Here is a 23964-nt window from a genome sequence, read left to right as displayed (position 1 = left end):
TTGTTATTATGGAAAGTAGAAAGAAGTCGTTACTGTGTTACAATGGTCGACTGATGATGTAGACTAGTTGACTGTTGGGTGGCAGACAACAAGAGATGTTGAAGGATTGAAGACTATAAAAGGATTGCTCGTTGGAAGCTTCAAGGCCAATGAAAATAAGATTGGCCAAGTCTTGTTAGTGCTTCTCCCCTTTATTTTAAGACTTCTCGTAAATCCGTAACTCTTGTACTGAAAGATGTTTCTCCACTTCTTGAACTTGACCAAGGAGGAGAAAGTGATGTTTTTTGTGAATGATGCACTAACAGATCTAGACCATTTAGTAGGAGTCTAGGGCACCGAACCACATTAAACAAATGTATTAGCGATATTATAAGTGTGATTGCTTGAATGATTTATTTCCACTACTAATGTTTTGTTTGACCTAGCTATGCTAGCTTGATAGCAAGAGTAGATAGAATTGTACTTGCATGTTAACGATAGCTATTCACACCCCTATAGCTTAGTCGTTCAGTTCTAACATTTAAATCAGCTTAGGGCAATGTAAACAACTAGATGGATCCAAACTAGTTTAATGTTACTACCAAACATGTTGCCTCCTAAGAGAGGCCAGAGGGTAGTGAATAGTCTCTTGCTCGCGTAGCTTGCATTTGCTCGTTACCTAGACTATTAGTATATGTAGCCGAAAGAAATAATATCAGTAAATGAAGAAAAATGAAATGCAATCAGAGAACAATGAGCGATATAACTTGGTTTGACAATGCTTAGACTCTTACTCCATGACATATGAGTTTTTAGGTGGATCATCTCTTAAAAATTCCGCTATCTTTCTTCTTAGAAGCATCGGAGGCCGAGAATCCTCTTACAAATCTTCAACTTACGATAGATGGAGACTTGAAATACAAAAACAAGAAACTGCAAAGAATAAGAAAAAGAGCTTGGGTGAGAATTATGAAGATTGTTCATGGCTATTGTTTGCTGCGGTTTGTTGATGTTAACCTTGGCCAAACCCCTAAATTATTTTGATCCTCAATTGACTTACCGGTCAACTAATCATAACATCTTGTAATTCATCATCATCGAGTTACTATTCTCCAGAGATGTATTACACTTTCTCCCTTCTATTTGATCCCCACTTATCATAGTATTATTTAAGTGATATGATCTTCAACACTTGAAAACAATCAACTCATAAATGTTAAAGAGGCTTTAGGATTTTCTAGTTAATTGACTGAATCAATTAATTGACTATGCAACACCACTATTATCTAAACACTTTTTATATTGGATGTATCTATCAATCGACTCGGCCAAACCACAAATCCTTAGACATGCTTTAAGGTTTGACAAAATCCATTAGTTGACAAGATCAAACCACGAACTGAGAATAGAACTGACTTGGGGTTTGCTAGTTGACTAACTAAATTTATCCGTTGACTCATCTACTAGTCAACTCATTTCTTGATAATGATCATAATAATCGAGTCCTAAACTCGCACAACTCACCAGAGCTTATAATTTGCCATGCCTAGAGACTCCTCACCTCCTGGACTTCCTTACCTAGCATTTGGTCTCCATGACCTGCTAGGTCTTTATGCCGTTAAGAATCTAGTTTTTGACCTTCCTTAATATCCAGTCTCATTGACCTGCTGGGATTTTATATCACTGAGAATCTAATTTTTGACTTTTTTGGACTTCCTTGACTAGCATCCGGTCTCACTAACTTGCTAGGATTTTGTACTATCAAGTATTCAATCTATATCAACCAACTTGGACACCTGTAATAGCTGTCAACTTTCCTGCTCACAAACTTGATCTCCTAATTTAAACTTGATCAAAATTCAAAATCATGTGTGATACCACATGGTTAGGGCATGATTGCACCAATAAAACATTCCTATGTCTTCTTTTCCCATCTTAGATTAGTTTAAGACTATGTAGTAGTTTTATCTAAATAAGTAAAAAAAAAAATGAGTGAGAGTCAAGATCTACTTATTTTAAAATTTCATAAAAGTGCTTTTAAATGAATATGGACTTCAAAATATATACATGGAAATAGAGAAGAAACAAAAATGATAGTGTAGATCAGAGGAGAAAGGAGAGAAGTTTATTGACGATAAAGAATCAAAGCGATGCTTGTTGGTTTGGTGGAATGAAAGGACTCTATTAATATTAGAATGCCCTTTGATGGATTAGGCGGGACGTAGATCGAAAGAGGACCAATCCGATTTTATTTAGGCAAGTGGGTGAAAGTACACCAGTCTAAGCAGCTCAAGAGGGATATTGATAGTTTAGATAAAGTGGGGCTTCATGAGGTGCACTTTGATGATAGATAAAAAAGGGGTCACTGTTTCGACAATTTTGTGGTGCCCTTTTGATAGTGTAGAATAGAGAAGAAAGGAGAGAAGTTTGCTGATGATAAAGAAAGGAAGCAACATTTGTTGGTTAGGCGGAATTGAAGGACTGCATTAATATTAGAGCATCCTTTAATGTATTAGGTGGGATGTAGGTCGAAAGAGGATCTATCAAATTTTAATTAGGCAAGAGGGTGAGAGTACACTAGCCTAAGTGGCTTAAGAGGGATATTGGTAATTTAGATAAAGTAAGACATCTTGGATTGCACTTTGATGATAAATCAAAAAGGGTCACCCTTTTGACGATTTTGTTAAAAAGGGGCTACCTTTTGATAATGTCGATAAGAGAAGAAAGGAGAGAAACAAAGTGGTGTTTGTCGGTTCAGTGGAATTAAAGAGCTGCAATAATATAGCATCCTTTGATGGATCACATGGAACATAGGTCGAAAGAGATCCGATCTAATTTTATTTAGTCATGTGGGTGAGCATAAATTAGTATAAGCGGCTTAGAGGGATATTGACGATTTAGATAGTGAGGCATCCTAGGGTGCACTTTGGTAATAAATAAAAGGGCCATCCTTTTGTTAAAAAGGGGTTCCTTTTGATTTTTGCCCTAAATTAAAAGAAAAATTAGACATTTAAAAGAAAATAAAAACTTGGTCAAATTCTTTTGCCATTGTGAAAGAGCCATTGACTTTAGATGGAAAACTAAGTGTTGTGAGTGTATAAATGAGTGAATGTTATTAAATGTTCTTAATGGAGCTTGAGCCAACGATCCAAGTATAAAACCGAGTGATATCATAAGAAGTACCTCTATAAGATTTGATGATTGAGAGAAGGCATATCTCGTAGCTTGGAGCTGAAGAAGATGGGTATGTTTTGTAATAGGAATCATGATAGTAGGTTAGAGCCAAGTTGAAAAGGATGAGAGCATGTAACATCCTAAGTAGTTGTGGGTATCTGTGCAACATGAACAATGTGTATAGGAGGCTAAGTGGATAATCATAAAAATAATAATAAACATTTTGAAATACCTCAAATTTCCATATGAGTAAATATTTGGGCCTATCCTATTTATTGGTATAACACCATTTTTCCAAGTGACCTCTACCACCACATGACCTAATAGTTAGAAATTGAGTGGTTGGTTGATGGGTACATGGTGCTATAGATGTTGGTGCAATTGACCCCTTGTGATCAGGATTGATCATTGATCATTGGATTTTTGATGTTTGAGTAAATGTTTTACGTTAGGATCATATTGGTATTTGATATGTATATTTGAGTCGTGCAGGACTTAGAGAAATACACATAGAGACAACTTACTGTGATCAAGGTTGGTTGGTGACTCGAAAGCTCAAGGCCCATGGAGATTGGAGAAGAATGGCTTGAAGTATCCGAGGGACCATAGGATGAGGAATATCAGAGTATTGCTAAGCTGGAGGAGGCGAACTACATAGGAAGACGTGAAGGATGATACGTTGAGCGAGCGGAAGGCCTATGTGCATCCAAGGGGCGAGTCGCTTAACAGAAAATGGCCTCGAGGGCATGTATAACTCTTGATGAGTTGAGTGTTGAGAGCACATATACTTGGGAGAGGCTAGATATCAAGATAGGTGGACTCAACCATTTGTCTTTTTTACTCATTTTTTAACATTGAAACTGCCCTTCCCACTTTGTAGTCTGGACTGACATGTGGGTTGTGCTCGGCCTAGGTCTTTGCCATGCCTAGCCTGCCTGTGAGTTCTTGTAGCCTTTTCGGATTCAAGAAATAATGTGTTTCTTATATCCTTCTAGGAAAAGACAGGTGAAAGATAATCTTGATGAATGGTATTCAACTAGATCTCATAGAGAATCTTTATTATAACCATTTCTGTGAGCCTGGTTCACCCCATAAGCTTCAGTTATGCACAGGAAAATGCCCCTGAACTCGAGCATATTCAAATCCTTCTTATATTATTTTTAATATATGCACGTATCTGAACTAGCCTTTATGTAGGTAATTTGGCTATCAGATGAAAGAAACTAAGACCTGTATAAGATTTCTATGATGATATCTTCTCTTATTTCTCTTATTTCCCACAGAACTTGTTTAATCCTTTATTAGCCATTTCAACATTTTATTCTTTTATGCATAGTTACTTATTCATGCTGATTCTTTTCATTTTTGAACTAGCCTTTATCTAAGTAATTTGGCTATCTGATGAAAGAAACACCTGTATAAGATTTCTATGATGATATCTTCTCTTATTTCCCACATAACTTGGTTAATCCTTTATTAGTCATTTCAACATTTTATTCTTTTATGCATAGTTACTTATTCATGCTGATTCTTTTCATTTTTGTTCAAATGTAAACTTCTGTATTACTTTACATATTGTCCTCATCTTTTGTTCATGCAAATGCTCTACAGGACATGGTTAAGGTGTCAAGTCATTTTGTTCGAGGGGAGGATTCTACAAAGTTTGCTTCTGTGCTTGTAAATTTTATGGGTAAGGTAAGCCTTCAGAAGTATTTATATTCCGAGAAATAGTCTTCCACCAGGTGAACACAGGTGAAAGAAGTGCTAGTGAAGTTAGGAAACATTCATGAACAATGACTGGCCACAATCCCAACTTTTTCGTTTTGTGGCTACGATGCTGCTTTTCGTAGTGGTTACCTTTAATTCTATAGAAGCCCCAAATAGTTCATTTATTTATTTTTGCTACATATATTAGTACTATAAAACTAGATTTCTTATTTCTTGGAATATCTTTTCTTTTTGAATATATAGTCCTTGAACTCTATGCAGAATATATATGTTTATGTACCCTAACAAGGCATTCATCAGCCAGAGCTTATGGGTATAGTCTACAGCTGTGTTAGTTAATGCTTGAGTTCATAATTTTGAGATTGTTATAAGCTATGAATGATATGCTTAAAATCGAGTAGTTCTGTCTGAGAATTGGGAGTATGAAATGAACATTTGCATTTGACTTTATTAGACTCTATTCTCTTTTTACGCATGATTTTTCTTAAATCATTTTCTGGACAGTGCTATCCTGGGGAGGATGATGTGGCAATTGCTCGTGGAGTCCTCCTGTAAGTTTGCTTAACATTAGATATATTGTTTCTTGGCATCTCAATTCATTTTTCTTTTGCTCAATGGAAAGTGTGTATTGAATTAGAGAAAAAAAATGTACTGGTACATTTGGATATAATCTTTCTCAAGAAAAATTCTTCATATTCTCTATCAACTCATAATCCCTATAGAAGAGAACCTCAAGAGCAAAACAAACTATTCACATGCATTCTAAAAGGTGTCAAAAAATTATCTTTCCATCTATCAACTCATTGCAATTCACCTTCATAAGAACACAATTATGAGATTCTCAATTCCTAAATGAAACCCATACTACTATCTATCGAACAATTATTTATGTTTCCATCCTAAACTAGATATGCCAACCTAAAACAGAAATATAATCAAATAAAATATTTACCACACAATTTCCCAAGTTGATGGAATAAGATAGGTGCTTCGCTAAGACGAAATGCTCAAGCCAATCAGACCTAAATAATGTCATGATTAGTCTGATATAATTAATCATTTTCCATTATCAACCATACAATTATTTACCAATTTGTACATTTAATTGGCCGACGTACAAGCCACAGCATTGTTCAATGATACCGGAAGGCTCAGAAAACAAGGAAAAAGGGACGCTCTTGGCTCAGCCAAAAACATAGCTGGCTAAATTTTGAAACATTTTGCAGAAGGAAAACTCCAACTATGTTGATAGCAGCAACCAAACCCAATATAAGAATAACGCACACGGCCAACAGTCAAAAGTACAAGTGCTGTAAGCAGCAGTTAGAATCCAGCCACCAACCAGCCACAATCAAAAAGTTGTAAACGGCAGCACCAGTTTTTGTCTAACAACATCAGAAATGAACCAAAAGAAATTCAATTTTCCGATCCATAACCAGATTATCCATATGTTTCAGCTGGGCATGAGCCATACACAATTCACCTAGAAACTAATCCAGCATGTACAATCTGATCCAGATTAAAAATCCAGTATGAGCTAGTATCAGTATGAGCTAGTATTAGTATGAGCTAGAACAACTTTCTGATTTCAGCAAGTTTCAGCAATGGTTCCAGCTACTTCAATTTTCAGTACAGCTCCTTGTTTCATCAATGTTTAATATAAGCAATCCAAATCACAGCCAGTATCATTGCGCAACAATTTCAGATCATTTAAATAGAAGCAGATACTACCATCTCAGATTCAAAACTTCGTGTCAATTCATTTTTTTCTTCTCTAGGATCATTCATTTCATCTTTATTTTAACAACAACAACAAGAAGCCCTAAATAGATTTTGTTATCTTTATTTTAAATTTTGTAAAATTTTAGTGGCTGCACAAGACCAAAAGAAGTTTATCAGACAAGTCTATACTTGGAGTTGTATCACTGATTCAAAAAGAGATTTGAATTATGCTAATCTAAGTCCATACTTGTCTATATTTTGGCGGAGTAAGGTTGATTTATTCCACTTAAATAGATTGTTGCCATAATAATGTATTTTAGAGGCAATTTAAATTTGTTACTGTAATTCTTAAATTTATGTATTGGCATTTATCTTGAACTTCTTATTAGTGTTTCTAACATTATGCATTTTATTATTTTTATAGATATCTGTCTCAAGGAAATCTTAGAGAAGCAAATAACCTTGTGGATAATGTTAAAATGCAATTGAACGAGAAGCAACTTGAGCTTCCAAAAACGGATTTGGTCCAATTTATTGAGTATCTTCTGCAGACGTAAGTCTTCTCCATTCATGGCCCCTTTGCTGAAAACATATTTATAATCAGATATGATTGTGATAATATGTCTTTACAGACATTTGAAGCCATGTCTGAACCTTTGATTGCCTAGAAGAATGCTATAGCTATTTTAAAATAGTTTCCTGATTGTTTATCTTTTACACAACCAATAAATATTCATATGATAGGGTATGTGGTTCAGATTTTGTGGATATGCAAATGCCACTTCCTTTCAGCATTCTAGATGGTAGCTTTTTAGCAATATTGAATAGTTTATTTGTTTAGGTTAGGTGTAATGTAGGAACATTGAAAATCAAGATAATCAGACACGTGCATGGCTCAATTTTATTTTGCGACTTTTGTAGGAAACAACCAAATATACTTGTTAAGATGCCACTGACTATTGGAGATCATATGTACATCCAAACATGAATAGTCACCTAACTGATCAAGGATCTTCTAACATATCTAAGCTACCTAGTATAACAGTTGTTCTTGAAGGCTATGTCTTGCTTTTCAAAAGAGAAATGCCCTCAGCTAACTAATTAATTCCAACATCTAAAAGAGTTTTGCAGTTTCTCATCCCTATTTCAAAGTCCACTACCACTAACCAATACTGACTTAGCTACACTATTAGCCTCAAATGCTCTCCTCCTAGATTTGTGTCACCACCTTCAACTGAATTTAATCTGACCTTGGTCTTTCCCTTAGCATGAATCTGCATATTTAGAGCCACTGCCAAATTATACAAGCTCCCCAACTCATTTGACTCTTGCATGTACAACTAATAAACTCTTTACTGCATTCCAACTATATTTGGTCAGTGCACTATTCAATCTTCTCTCAAGGTAGCCAACAACCCTAGAGCTTGAATCAGCTAGACACACTAACTTGTCACTTATCTCATTACTGAAAGACTGACTACACTTCACCTGACAATCTGCAATTTCTAAGTCCATTTCCTCTTCAATAATGCACAAAACCCAAATCTTTCTTCCAATTTGTCACCCTCTTAGTGCAATATGCAGAAAATTATATTGGACAATAATCAGAAGCAATTCTTTGCAGGTGGGTAACTATGGCATCACTGAATAACTTCAAAGCTGGCCTTATATGCATGAACCCTGCCCAATCTACCTAAGTTTTTCTCACTACCTCATCTATTGTCACTCCAAGTATATCTAAGCCCAATAAATTCCAAATAAAAAACACCTGCAATATCAATGAAATCCAGAAAACATGTCATAGATCTCCCCTGGTTGAGCCACACACCTCCTTTCTTGTCCTTGAACTTGCAAACACAAATTTAAAGTCCCTTGCTACTCGCCAGAGCACGTCAACTACTTGCATTCCCTTCAACAACATCCAGAGCGTATCCCAATATATTAGATAAACTTGCATAAACACCAGTGAACCAGGCTTTATTTTTAGCAGAAATAATACAAGAAAAAGCTGTCTATTCTTGTACATAGCACCAACCACAACTATACCCTTTGTCACACCAGAATAATTCCTTTAAACCTTCCAGTTGCAGACACCAAATCACCTTATCACATCCTAAAATACATGTTTTGGCTGCCTCCCCCCTGATTAGTTTCCTCCAAAAGAATGACCCTATTATTGTACATAGCACTAACCATAACAATACCCTTTGCCAAATTAGAATAATGACCTTTTAGTAGCGAACACCCAATCACCTGACCACTTCCTAAAAGAAGCAGAATATCCTGGTGAATCAACTCAATTGGAAGACCAGGGATTGCAATCAATGGGAATATCAACAATTTGCTCCACTATTGGCCATACACAATGTCTCTAGGAACCAATGTCCTTCTGAAAGGATCTCTGTACATTCACCTTCATTATGAAAAAATAAATCAAAGAACCTTGGTGCTAAACCCACCACTCTCAGTCCAGATCTGAGCTTTCATATCATTTGCAGTACATGCTTCACCAATTCCAATGCTGGGCTATTTATCCTCAACCGTGTCTTTGTCAAACCAGCCTCTGTTATCACCACAATTCCATAGTGGACTTTTAGAGTGTCCTAAATTTATCATTGAGATCCATGGCTATAGAATTGTTATCAGATTAACATGATCAAGACAAACCTGCCCATGAGGACTCTTCTCTTGAAGCTGAAATTCCTTTCATACATCAACTCTGAACTCTAAATAAGAGATAAAATCAGCTCGCGCACCCTTAATAGATCCCGAAGATCAACCACTCCAACCATGTGCCTAGGAAACCAGCTAGATCTATCTCCAACTCCATCAATAGATCAAGGGAGATCAACACAACCACCATTGGATCATTTAGTGGCTTCATCCCAAGCTTCATATCGTCTTCATCATCATTGCCAATCGAGTCTTCAAATTGTCATATCTATTTTGGTCATCCTGGTAATGCATTGAGTGGTGCACTATTCTTTATGCGATGATACTGGATAAACTTACTAGCCTTTATGTGATCAATCTCCATAATCTATCCTATTTGTGGTATGATAGTTTAATTAGAATAAATATAAGGACAAAAATCAAAAGGGTACCCTTAATTATCTGAAATGTCAAAAGGGCTATCATATTTCTCGTACCTAAAATGTACTTATTCCAGCATTGTTGTAGTCACAGCATTGTTGTAGTCACAGAGTAGTTGCTACGTGTAAAAATAATCTGATCCAACTCGATCAAAAAATCTATATATAAAGCACTTTTATATTAAAAAAAAACTCTTTACAAACTTGGTTAAAATTGCTTAAATTTAATCAATTCGCTTCAAAATGGTCAAAATCTTCGTAAAATTGTTGTAACAACCTAAGTGGTTGCTGCAAAATTGTAGCAGTCATTTAAAGTGATTTTAACCTTTTACGGTGATTTTGACCTTTTTAAAGTGATTTTGATTAAATAATATTGACTAAGTTGGTAAGAGTTTTTATTTCTATAAAGTGCTCTCGGTATAGTATTGAACGATCAAATTAAATTAAAAAAAATAATTTAATTTTACACATTGTAACAGCTACTCCGTGGCTACTAAAACAATGTTAGAATAAAGGTATTTTCAGAATAGGGGTGTCCTTTTGATGTTTTAAAAGGATGAGCGTTCTTTTAATGATTCTGATAACTAGGGACGACCTTTTGATTCAAATCTTGACTAAATGATTTAGTCTCATAAGATCAAGGCTTGATCAATTAAAGCTGGATGGACAATAAATACATTATTTTTTTAGATATATTGAATCAACAAGGGGAGATTTTATTGTTTATTGAATTAAAGCTAGTGGTTAGATCGGCTAGAGAACAGAACAGATTTTTCACTTCTTTGTTTAAGTGAAAAATAATTCTATAAGTAGTTGATCGACTAGAAAACGCCTTATATTGGAGTTGTGTGGTTTAAAAAGTGTCACATAAAATTAAGTTTTGAGGTACACAAACAAAGATATCCTCTTATACAATGATTAAAGAAAAGATCCATGTGGATACGCTCAAATAATTGGAACTGCAGACTTATTATTTTTATTATCATCTGACCTTTGATTTGCTCATTCATACATGCAAATAGTGATGAGTTTGTATGTTAACTGCCAGGATGGAAAGAGATGCTTTCCCACTGTTCAAGTTATTGAGGCAGAAATACAAGTCAAGTATAGATCGTGAGTCTTTGTTTGATGAGGTATTATAATCTTCCTGCTTATAAATTGACCGTTCTCTTAACCTTTACATGTACATCCATTGCCCGTGTACTCCATGTTTCTTGTAAGGTAGAACCAAAAGCAAAAGGAAACCTTCTTAGATGCAACATTTCTTGGTTAATCTTCTTTGATATGCAAAGATGGAAAGATGGTGGGTATTGAAGTTGTGACAGCTAAAATGTTCCTTTACTACTCAACTTAATGTTTTTGTTTTTTTGTGAATATTTAAAATCTGTTTTCTTCATGTTAATAGCCTTTTGTACCTCACGCTACCACTTTTTTTTTGTGAATCTTTAAAATCTGTTTTCTTCATATAGATAGCCTCACACTACCACTAACTCTCCTTATAAATATTTTACTTCTACCTATAGACTATCAACAAATGATCTTGCTATATTCTAATCTTATTTGTGTCCATATTGCTGGTTTGCTAGCCATTTATGATTATTTACTTTTAACTGTTTGTAGAAAAATAGATGTTGCATCCAATCATAATGCAGATGCTTGATAACTCAAAGCATATTATAACTAAACAGAAATTTGGATGATGTGATATAGCTGACTGATACATTTGTGTTTTTAATTAAATTTTTTACCTTCTGATGATTAGTTATTAGATGAAATTGCCGAGAAGTTCTATGGTGTGCAACGCAGAAATGGTCTGCAAGGCATTTTTGGTGATCTCTTTAAGGTACCAATACTCTATAGTAATCTCAGAAAATACTAGTTAAGTGTTGTCTTCGATTAAGATTTTTGAACTAGATCCAGTTCTCACGTATTAAAAGATATTTAAGAACTTTGCTAACCAAGATTATTTTGTTATCTCATATTTAATATATATATAGTCGTAGTAATATAAAATTATACACCTATGTTGAATTGTAATTTTTCATTCACAGAAGTTATGTTCCTTTTCTTAAATTTGTCCTTTTTTTCTCTTGTGCTACTGAAGAATTTTGAGCGATCTGGTTTTGGCTTTCTCTATGAATGTCATTTATTTTGTGCTGCTAACCTTTATTTTACTCCTATAGGTTTTAATTAATTTTGGGTTTACCCATTTTCAAATACTGTTCCACATCATTACGTTTTGACAATTTCTGTTTATGCTTCTTGCAATTGATATTTTTACAAAATAACTCAGGGAATATGTTCATTTGCTTAACTATGGTGTGCACAAAAAATCAAAATTATAATAATGAAAATTATGACGATGATAATGGGATGACTTTGTATGTAACTGCGAAGTTAGCAGGTAACAATGATTTCATCTTTGTTTCACTTACACAATTAGTGACTATCACAACTGTTGTTGCAGATGATGTGAGCGCTTTGTTGAGCGTTAAATATGTCAAGTGTGGGAGCCAGTTTGGGCTAAGGAATTTCTTTTCCTTTGCTTTCAGAGGAACCAAGAGGAATTTTTAAGCAATAAGATGCAGTATGTTCAAATTGATTTGTTTTCCTAGATAATGTCTCCAAAATTGTATTCTCCAGTGAAAAAACTCATTTGTATCCTGTTTTTAATTGTCTTCTTGAATAAAATCTTTGATTTCTGTTTAAACAAAATCCTACAAGTGTTCTGACTATCGGGCTTAAGCAAAAGTAGTGGAATTGCTGAAGAAAATCTGTTGAGTTTTTCCGAGGGATCAGAACAAGTCAAGGTAACATTTTTTTGGTAAATTAGCAGGTAGAAAATAATTTTTTTATCCATATAGTAAAAAAGCATTCCTCTTTCAAAAACTATTAAAATAGCAACCTACTCAAAATTTGATAACTACAGTGCCCCTTTTATGTTCCATCTTATACATGTTTTGTTACTTTGGAGCTGTAAAGCATAGCACTTTGGAGTTGCTTTGTATACAACATCACCTTATAGTTGTATTGATAAAATAGCATTATCTTAGTTTAGGTCACGTGTTGTGGGGTTATCGAGCGAGTCACTAATTTATATTTTTCGATTAGATTGGCCGAGAGCAAAGAGATATTTTAGGTAAAAGAATAGAGCCCATTGGATGAGATTGATAAAAGGGTGCTCTTTTGATTCCTTGCCAATTAAAAATGATTTTAAGGAATAAGTCAATTTAGATTGATGGTCATAAGTTAATTGATTGACAAAATCACAAATATGTTCTGGTTTGGTAAGGAGCAAATTAAATTTGATGGTGATTGGTGTGAATTCAAAGCAAACGGAAAGTTTGCAAGTTGATCTTGGAAGTTAACAAAAGAAGTTTTGGAGCAAATAGAAAAGATCGTGAGTCCACTTAGGGTGAGTATTTGATTAAAATTGAATCGAATCAAATTAATCAAAAATCGAATAAATTGATTTTTTTCGAACCAATCGAACCGATCAAATTTTTCAATAAAAATTAAATAAACCGAACTGATATTTTATCGGTTAATTCGGTTTTCAATCGATTTTTTTTAAATATTATGAAAATTTTACTAATGAATTAGGGATTTATAAATTTATTTATTTAAAATTTATAAATTATTTTTCTAGTTTGATTAATTCGGTTAATTCAGTTTATTCAGTTTAACCGAATAAGAAATTTTAAAATCGAAACCGAACTGAATTAATTGAATTAATCTATTTTTTAGAAAAATAATCGAAATTCTGAAATAACCGAATCAAATTTTTTAATTCGATTCGATCGATTTATTCGATTTAACCGAATTTTTGCTCACCCCTAAGTCCACCATTGCAATCGATTGAAGACCAAATTAATCAAAATCAATTTTTTTCAAAAATTAAAGGACTTGAATGGTTTCACATCAAGTTGATCAAAATTTCAAAGTTCAGGGGAGAGAAAAATAAAATTTTAAAATTTATTTTATCCAAGTACAAATTCAGGAGGAGTCCTAGAAAAAGGGAGGCTAGAAAATTATTAATACATGCTGCATTAACATGTTTCATTACTTGCATGAATTAGTTGTTTTCTTTCATTATCAAAATATTTTTTCTTAACTTGAAATTTGGGATGTCATAATCAAAAAGGGGGAGATTGTTAGTGTAGGGAGCACCAGATGATCGAATCTTAGTTTGATAATAGTAAAAGGTTCAAGTTAAGTGTATGATATTTATTGATGACTTGATCTAAGTGTGCAGGTAGCACAGAAAAGTTCTAGTTGAAGCTAGGCATAGACAAGTCCTAGTGGAGACTAGAAAGTGGAAGTCTTGGCTTGAGACTAGGCACTGGAAGTCTTGGTTGGAGGCTAGACAGACCTAACTTGGAGGGTTAGGTGGGAAGTCCTAGTCTAGAGGACTAGGCAGAAAGACTTAGTAGATCAAGTACACCAAGTGGAAGTTTAGGCATGTCAGGTGGACCAGATGTCTAGTAGTGAAAATTCTGAGGGTCGAGGATCGAGACTAAGCAAAAGTCCAACAAGTTTGGAGGACTTGGTTGGCAACAAATAAATTCTTTCAAATGGAGTGGGTGAGGGCGCGCTCTCGATAAGGGGAACAGTAGGCGTCAATCTGACCTAAGATTTCATTGGAAATTCAAAGTTAAGACCAAAACAGTTATTAAATTGTTTAACTTTCCTATTATATTTTACTTTTGTGCTAACTTGTAATGCAGGAAAGGATGGACTGGAACTTTGTGTTTCTAGCGCCCTTATTTGGATCTAGGCGATCGGACTCCAAGTGCCCGGATGGGTTCTAGGCGATTGGACATTAGCGGAATGAGGCTAGCGAAGTCGGGACACCTCAGCTTGCAAACACCCAGACGATCGGACTTTAGGTGCCTAGATGGGTTTCAGGCAATTGGACGTCAACGGAACGGGGCCAGAAGTAGTGAGGTGGTAGAATCCCAGTGGTCAGGACACCTCAGCTTCTAAGCGCCAGGAGTGGTTCCAAGCACCCTAGATCTGGATAAGCTGTTGCGGAGTTAAAGTTCATCAGAACCTCCATGTCAGCATAAAAGTGCCAGAAAGGGATACAGACGTCTGAAAATGACGAGTCAGCAACACCGATGGTGGATCGGTGGACGGCGTGGAGGCGCCTGGAAAGGCTTCCAAGCGCCCGGATACCCTAATAAAAGAGCCTCGAGGGAGATCCCTTGAAGAACCATTCTACACTCAAGCAACAACCGTCTACATGTGAAGCATCAACCAGGAACGTTGTTGTAACGCCGAAGAGCTGCACCAAAATTCGATACCTTCACTCTGTCAGTAATTTCATTTTGAGTTTAATTTCATTAGGTCGGTATCGTTGTTACCAATTCTATATTTTCACTAACTCTCTTTCGTAAGAGGAGAGTTATATAGTTGATTGCCCGTCGGAAATGATCATTTGATCGTGGGCCTTGGAGTAGCAGCCTATAGCTGTAAACCAAGTAAATATCTGTGTGCTCTGTCCTTGTGTTCTTACTTTTTTCGCTACATTCTATACTTCTCTGGTCACAAGGATTTACGAGTACTTTATAAAATTTGAAAACGCTACGAAAGCATTATTCACCCCCCCCCCTCTAGCACTCTCAATGATCCTTCATTAAGAAGTTGTAAAAACAAGTTACTTAAGAGTGTCAAATTCCAAAGACTCAAGCATTCAATAACTCAATTCTTTCATTGATTAACAACATAATGACTTCAATCCATCCGGAATAAATTAAGAATGATGATAATTAAACCTCACAAGATAAATGGTGGTAGCTCTTCCTCATAATCATGCAATGGTAGAGCTCTCTCAAGCTACTTATGGTTCATGCACTATCATATGCTTCCTCCTCTTCTAATCTCTACCATTATCATATGCATAAGATTGCACAATCATGAAGGTTTCCTTAGCATAGCAAAGGAAACATGAATAAGGGAAAAGAATAGAGAGAATAAAATCAAAGTAGAAGTGGAAGATATGGGAGCAATGAAATGCTTCATGGATGAGTACAATAAAACAATGCCTAGTAGATATCAATTCCAAGCTAGCATGGAATAATCCAATAACAAGTAAACAACCCTTATCCCTTTTTTACACTAAAATCCCCTCATGTTATACCATAAAATTCTTAATAGGAGAAATAAGAATTGTTCTTTACTTAAAAAATTACTATTGTCCATCCTTAAATAATTTCACCATATGTCAATTTTTTTAAAACAGAATCATGGTGTAAATATATTTTTATTCATCAACCCTATCCTCTAAAAAAATAAAATACAACAAAATGGTCTTCTAAAAAATAAAACAAAAATTAAAACACAATGGTTTGCCAATGGTGATCTATCTGACCCCCCCCCCCCCCCCCCCCCCCCCCCCCCACACACACACACACACCACACACACAACCACACTTAAACTTTTGTCCGTCCCGAGCAAAACACTCATCTCGGCATTTAAATTTCCCACATCCAAGGAAAAGAAATGAAATAAATAGTAGGGAAAAGATGACTAATGATAAGAGAGTTATTCAATAACCTATGCTAGCAAAGAGAGATTGAATAGATGAAGAACTAATAAAATGACCTTCATAAGAATTATGCAACCTCATGGTAATGTGGTCTTGAAAGAATTAGAGCAAGTTCTAGAGTAATAGTCACCATAAGTGTCATACAAAAATAAGACAATTAGGTTCAATCCTCACTAGGTATATTCCAAGCATCACCTCAATTTATCAATATAAAATTCATTAGTAAGTCGTAACCATACGCAATCCAAGAATTCTTTCATGACTATAAACCTCCAAAATTGACAAATCTAGTTAACTAGTTTTTCACAATTTCTAAAATGATATGGAGTCATGCAGGGGGAATTTACTATAGAAAATGATAAGCAACTCAACACATCCTAAATCAAACAAAAGTAAAACAAGCAACGACATAGAAATAAAATGAGATGAGATCGAATAACTCCCCTTCAAGTTGAGTAGATAGCATTGTTGAGGTTCACTCCTTCCACCAACTTTCCATTCACTCCTTCATGGAACTTCTTGAGACGGTAGTCATTCACACTGAAAGTTCTACCTGTAGAAGTGTCCAGTATCTAGGCAACACCATAGGAGAAAGTATCAATAACAATGTAAGAACCCTCCCATATGGATCTCAACTTACCTTTTATGAATCTGAAATGAGACTATACAAGAGTACTTTATCACCAATCTAGAACTCCCTTGGCAAGATGTGCTTGTCATGAAAATCATTTGTCTTTTCTTTGTATATGCGGGAGTTCTCATAAGCTTCCAATCTAATCTCCTTAAATTCCTGAAGCTGCAGTTTCCTTTCCATTCTAGCTTTGTCATTGTCTAGGTTACAAGCTTTCATTACCCAATAGGCCCTGTGCTCTATCTCCACTAGCAAGTAACATATTTTGCCAAAGATAATCCTGTAAGGAGACATGCCTATAGGAGTCCTATAGGTTCTACGATAAGCCCACAATGCATCCTCAAGACTCTTACTCCAATTTTTCCTATTTGGCTCCACTGTCTTCTCCAGGATCAACTTGATTTCTCTGTTTGATACCTTAACCTGGTCATTTGTTTGGGGATGATAAGGAGTGAAAATCTTGTGTAATATCCCATACTTACTTAGCAGGGCCTTCATGTGTCTATTGCAAAAGTGAGACCCTTGATCACTAATGATCGCTCTAGGTACTCTAAATTTAAAAAATATGTGAGACCTGATATAATTCATAACAATTGAAGAATCATTAGTCTTGTTGGGTATGACCTCCACCCATTTAGAAACATAATCAACTACCAATAAAATATATGAAAATCCAAAAGAGACAGAAAATGAGCCCATGAAATCAATACCCGATACATCCAAAATCTCACAAAATAACATACTCTATTGAGGCACTTCATTCCTACGTCCTATGAACCCAATTCATTAACACCGATCATAAGATTTATAAAAATTATCTGCATCATGAAACAGGATAGGCCAATACAATCCAGATTTCAAAACTTTCCTAGTAATCCTTTGGGGGCCACCACATGCAAGAGAATGATAAAATGATAATACATACTGAAATTCAAAATCAGAAATGCAATGTCTAATAATCTGGTCACTATAAAATTTTCACAAATATTGTTCATTCTACACATAATATTTTGCATCACTTCTTAATTTATCATGGAGACTCAACTTGCAGCTGTAAAAGTTGTTCATCTGGGAAGGCATCAACTATCGGTACAGGCTCCTCATCCCTTGCAATCCTACTCAAGTGATTTGCTACTACTAGGTTCTCCCTCCTGCTCCTATCGCATTTCTCTATGTCAAATTCTTGGAGTAAAAGCTTCCATCTAATTAGTCTTGGCTTAGCGTCTATCTTCTTTAGGAGGTATTTTAGAGTTGCATGATAAAAAAAAATAATCACATGAGAACAGAGAAAATATGATCTAAATTTATTTAAAGCAAAAATAATCGATAAAAGCTCTTTTTCTGTAGTGGTGTAGTTTGCTTATGCAACATCTAAAGTCTTTGAAGTGTAGCAGATGACATGAGATGCTCCATCCACTCTCTATGCCAGAACAACTCCCACAACATAATTCAAAGCATTGCATATCAACTCGAATGGGAGTGTCCAATCTAGAGGTCTAATGATAGGGGCTGATACAAGTGCTTCTTTCAGTTGGGCAAAAGCATCCTTGCACCTCTAATTAAAGTCAAACACCACATCTTTTTGCAACAAATGGGTCAATGGAAGAGTAATTTTGCTGAAATCTCCAATAAAGCATCTATAGAAACTTGTATGTCCAAGAAATGATTACACTTCTCGCACGCATGCAACATAAGATAAAGAAGAGATAACACTAATTTTAGTAGGATCTATTTTGATGTCATTCTTAGAGACTATATGATCCAAAATAATACCGTGCTCAACCATGAAATGACATTTCTTAAAATTCAAAACCAAATAAGTCTCAATGCATCTATGCAAAACTCATGATAAACTGTCCAAATATGCATCAAAAGATAAGCCATAAACAATGAACACTTCCTTGCAATGCTCTAATAAATCACCAATGATACTCACCATGCACCGTTGAAAGGTTCCTAGAGTATTGAAGAGTCCAAATGACATACGTCGATATGCAAATATCTCAAAGGAGCAAGTGAAGGTCATCTTCTCCTGATCCTCTCAGGCGATGAATATCTAAAAATACCCCGTGTACCCAACCAAGAAGCAATAATAGAACTTGCCTATTAGCCTCTCCAACATCTGATCAATGAAAGGCAAGGGGTAATGATCTTTCCTACTGGCCTGATTGAGCTTCCTGTATTCCACACACACTCTCCATGAATTCTTAACTTTGGTGAGAATCAACTCATTCTCCTCATTTGCCACTACTGTGATGCCAGACTTCTTTAGGACCACCTAAATTGGACCCACCCATTTACTGTCTGAAATAGGATATATGATACTAGCCTGCAAAGTTTATTAACCTCTTTCTTTACAACATCAAGAATAAGTGGGTTGAGTCATCTCTGAGGTTGTCTTACTGGCTTTACATCCTCCTCTAGATGAATCCTATGCAATAGCAGGACTAATACTAAATATATCCAAAAGTGTCCACCTAATAACCTTTCTGTGCTGCTTCAGAATATTTAATAATTTTTACTCCTGATCTAACTCTAGGTTTCTGACAATAATAATATGTAATTGTTCATCCTTCTTCAAATATATATATATCAGATGCACAAGTAGATGCTTCAACTCAAGCTTCAGTGGTTGAACGACTAATGGAAGTAATTCTTGGGGCATTTCTTCTAGTGTGCAAGTCCCTACACATTCATATTCCTCACTAACATAGAAAGGGCCACAGATAGGCCCTAATATAACTATGATCCTATCATCATCATCAAAGTTATCAAAATTAAGACATAATTCAGAAATATCAAAAATATTCAAATGAGAAGCAAACTCAACCAACATATCCATACAATCCAAATCATCAGATAAACCAATACTAAGAAGAGAATGGTCTTCCTTTGGATACTTCATAGCGTCCAAAATATTAAACTAAACCACAATATCTCTAATCTCCATAGAAAGTGTCCTTGCATGTACATCAATCTTGGTTCTAACAGTTTTAAAGAATGGTTTGTCCAGAATAAGTGGGGCTCTATGTGTAGACAACTCACTCTCTATATCCAAAATGTAAAAATCTACTGGGAATATAAGCTCTCTCACCTTAACTAAAACATCCTCTATAACTCCTGCTGGGTGGGCATGACTACAGTTGGCCAACTGAATAACAATACTTATAGGCTGCAAAGGTCCAATAGCTAGTGAATGGAAGACTAATCTCAGCATGACATTGATCGAGGCACCTAGATCCAACATAGTATTAGATTTGAGAGGTGTCCTAAGGCAATCGCCTTACGGTTATATTATTTATTGGATAAATAGTAATTTACTATTTGAGTACACATTCCATATGTGTTTAATTGGATCTTAAACTCGAATACTGAATGTCAGCAATACAATTCATAGCATGAGAGAATTTATGATTGGATCACAACTCGTGAGCATCTCTACATGTGCAATTATGAATGTATTGAAATTATCTCTAGTCGAGGAATTGATGAGCATGGACGTCATCGATTCTGTCGAGACTAGCACGTTTGAACTCCTTGGTTAGCCAAGCAGCCGATCTCACTGCCGGAGATATTGGATGTTGAGAGTTAAATGTGGATGTTGGTTAAAGGTAACCAGTTCATTGGAGTGACCTGCCTTGAGACTTTATATGATTTGATACATATGTCAATGAAGATCTCAGTACAGTTTAAGTGCAAGTTTCCTTTGACTTGCGGTATTCAAGTCACCTTGGTCGCGGAAGTTTATGCTTTGACATCTTAAGCAAGTATCTCCAAGAAGGTGTGTACCCGAGATGATTGGGTATAAGTCAAAGTGCTTGAAGGTGTTTGAATAACCCACAGAGGATTCGCCGCTCCTTGGAAAAGGTGACATACGTATACCCTGCGACCATTTGTTAGGATTATTACTAAAAGTCTTTGGCCAAAGCATTACATGTCAAGAGTACGACACTCTTGGACACATATACAAGTAACTTGAATCCACAGGACAAGAAAGCAGCTTGGATTAGGTATGACGTAGTCAGCCTAGTGGGGACCGACACATAGACTATATCCTAAACCAAGCGGGTATAAGATGGTGAAAGAAACGAGGTACGTTTAATTGAAGCTGCTGAAAGGTTTAGAAATATTTTGGAATCAATCGTTGATTTTCTGGTCAATTGAGGATCATGATGTACTACTAGGTGTCACTCATGATCGTTCCATAATTAATGGTTAATTACGGACGACCAACATAACCGGTAACCTATTGGGTCACACGCACTACAAGTTCTTCGAAGGACTTAAAATGAGTTTGAGAATTATATTCTTAGAACGAGAGAAAAATAAAGTCTGGTTGGACTAGACAAAGGACAATATGATGGAATTCATCTTACAAAGATGAAATGAACGAAATTGATTTCGTTCAAATCAAAGGTCATTTGGTTAGTGAACCAAATGATTCAGTTTTGAACCAAATTAAACCAACTTGGTTTGGTTCACGATGGAAGAGATTTTGGCAAAACGGATGTGATGAAGAGAGTCATCTTGCGAAGACGAATCGAACAAAACTGATTTGGATCAAATTGGAATTCGTTTGGTTAGTGAACCAAGCGAACCAAAGTTGAATCGGCTTGCTATAGTAACTCGGTCCGATTTAATCTGAATTAGATTTTGGATTTTGGTTAATTCTTAAGACTGGTTCAGGATGCAACTGTAGCTTTTGGTTAAGAGGGGATCGCGATTTAGGGTTAGGTGTTCCTGTTCATCTCCTCCCCGCGTGCCGGCTTCCCGAAACCTAGTGGCGCCGCTTCTCCACCGTGACGCGCCTTCCTGTGAGCACCGCAGGCGGCTGCGTGGCTGAACAAGGAAGGTTTTCCCGATGCCTCTTCTTCTCCTCGCTGCTCGCGAATGCCATCACCGACCGCAGTTTTCCTTCTTCACCGGCGTGTGGAGAACCAACTACCAGAGAAGACCACGAGAAAGGATTCTCGTGATCAAGATTCGGCCGCCCACGGTGATAGTGAGGAAGAAGCCACGGTCATCGCTTCTCCGTTCCCTCTTCGCTGGAGTAGAGCATCAACAGTCGTGCACTGCTTCTTCGAGCACCACCGGCTTCTCTCGGCTGCTCCTCCTTCCTTGTGTGTCGCCAAGTTTCTCTCCAGTGTTCGCCAGCAGTAAAGGGAAAAGACTAGAGGGTTGTCGTCTTCCCTTTCACGCGCTGTCAAGATTGCTCCTTTGGTTTTTGTTTCTGCCTTCTGCTGGCTGAAGCTTGCTGTTCGCCAGAGAAAGCCTACTGTAGAGCCATGTTTGTCCGGCAGTGTGGGAGAGAAGGAAAGGATATTACTTGTGTCATCCTTATATTGATTGTGTGGTAGAATGCTGTCAGTGTTGGATTGTATTACATTGCCATCAGAATTTTGTACACTCGTTGGAAATTATTTTCGACCATTGGATATATTATTTGGGCATTGTCAATCAATCCTGGTCATCTGATGATCATCCACCATCTTCCTAGAAGCTTAGGAAAATTTTGAAGAATTTTCCATTAACGTCGGAAGGGTTCTGATTGTTTGTCCTAAATCGGCGGTCAAAGGTTGACCACTGAAAAACTATATCGGGAATATAATTCTCGGTGATAGTTAGAAAGTCCCAGAACGATTGCAACAAACATTGTTGCGTGGTTTCCGGAATAAGGCTTCTCTCGAATCATCGTTATTAATCATCGGCTAGTACCGAAGACGATGACGTGACTCATGGCTTTTGAAGCCGTCCAGACGAGAGCTTGACGTGGATCACTAGTAGAGGCGGGACTTCGACGAGGACCGCTCGATTGATGCCAACACCATTCAACATCATCATCCACGAGGTACGTATTTAGAATAATTTACTATTCTAAAAATTTTAATTTCCTGCTATGCCTTGTACGCTGTTATTTCCTATTATGCATGCGTGTGTTGTGATAATAATTAGTTTAATTATTTATTTATTTTCGCTGCGCATGTTGTGAAACGTGTAAACACGCGCATTGCGCCAGGACGATCCCAACACATAGCATCCTCAAAAACACAACTCCTAATAACACATGGTACAGTAAAAACTCTTAGATCCTCACACTTCTAGGATAGTGATTGAATGAGAGCAAGTACGTTCTTCCCGATGCTAACTAGCTTATTCCCCTTCATCTTCTTCTTGTAAACACATAGATCCTTGAGAAACTTAGCATACTTGGAAATGTTCTTGATCATTGTCAACAAAGGAACATTCACCTTCACCTTACTGAACAAATCCACAAGCTCCTAGAATTTCCTAGCCTTTTCTTCTTCAACACTCTTCCTAGGCTGCACTGGCCTTAGAGGGAAAGGTAGTGGTACACTGTGTTGGGATCGGTGCGTTTGCTAGAGGGGGTGAATAGCAACTTTTTACTCTTGCTTGCAAAATCATTAGCGAAAATACAAAACAAAAGTAAGACAAAATGAAACCAATGCTAACCCGTTCGATTTACTTGGTATCCATCTCTACGAGGTTACTAATCCAAGGATCCACACACACACAGCGACCGTTCCACTTGATGGGAAACACTAGAAAACCTGTTCTGATGAATTCTTGTAGAACAAAAAGTTTTTCGGAAACGGATTTAAGTTGCCCTCATAGTTGATCAAATAAAGTTTGATAGACGCATTTAGATCATTGGGCTCTTGTGTTTGATTTTCAGGATCCAAGAAAAGACAAGCAATTTATTTAAAGTGGAAACAATAAATTGAACCTTTTCTTCGGGATGTCTAGAAGGAGTGGATGACCCCTCGATCTTCTGTTGTATATCCTCTCCTCTTCTCTAACGTTGTGTGGACAACGATCCTTCGAGTTTTCTCCACCAAAACTCTTCTCTCCGATGACAATCAAGCAAGCAACTAAGCCTTCCTTCCTTCTCTTTTTCTTCTCCTTCATTCTTGTTGGTGGCCGCCAGCCCTAATTGAAAAGAGGACCAAGGGCGCCGGCCCTAGAAGAACTAGAAGAGGGGAAGAAGAAACCCTTAGGGGGCGCCGACCGTAAAGAGAAGAGAGAAGAAGATGGTGTTTGGCGGCAACAAAAGAAGGAGGGTTCTTGT

At 36.4% G+C, this 23964-nt stretch overlaps 1 protein-coding gene and 1 pseudogene across 1 annotated transcript in view; one reads left to right on the top strand and one right to left on the bottom strand.

The window, feature by feature from the left end:
- The window catches only part of LOC141829481 (protein GET4), a 42421-nt gene extending 30011 nt beyond the window's left edge, over positions 1–12410 (top strand). Inside the window, exons 7-12 of the mRNA XM_074716963.1 lie at positions 4765–4848; positions 5386–5432; positions 7028–7156; positions 10744–10828; positions 11458–11538; positions 12163–12410. Of these exons, the coding sequence (XP_074573064.1) occupies positions 4765–4848; positions 5386–5432; positions 7028–7156; positions 10744–10828; positions 11458–11538; positions 12163–12171 (435 nt within the window). The 3' untranslated portion in view covers positions 12172–12410. The remainder of the gene's footprint in view (positions 1–4764; positions 4849–5385; positions 5433–7027; positions 7157–10743; positions 10829–11457; positions 11539–12162) is intronic.
- Positions 12411–16934: 4524 nt separating this feature from the next.
- On the bottom strand, positions 16935–23104 carry LOC141829109 (uncharacterized; annotated as a pseudogene).
- Between the last annotated feature and the right edge of the window lie 860 nt (positions 23105–23964).

Source organism: Curcuma longa, chromosome 5, assembly GCF_044706935.1.
Source record: "Curcuma longa cultivar G26 ecotype Majalengka, Jawa Barat chromosome 5, ITB_CL_G26_1.1, whole genome shotgun sequence".
Lineage (NCBI taxonomy): Eukaryota > Viridiplantae > Streptophyta > Magnoliopsida > Zingiberales > Zingiberaceae > Curcuma > Curcuma longa.
This window is presented reverse-complemented; position numbering and strand designations above follow the sequence as displayed.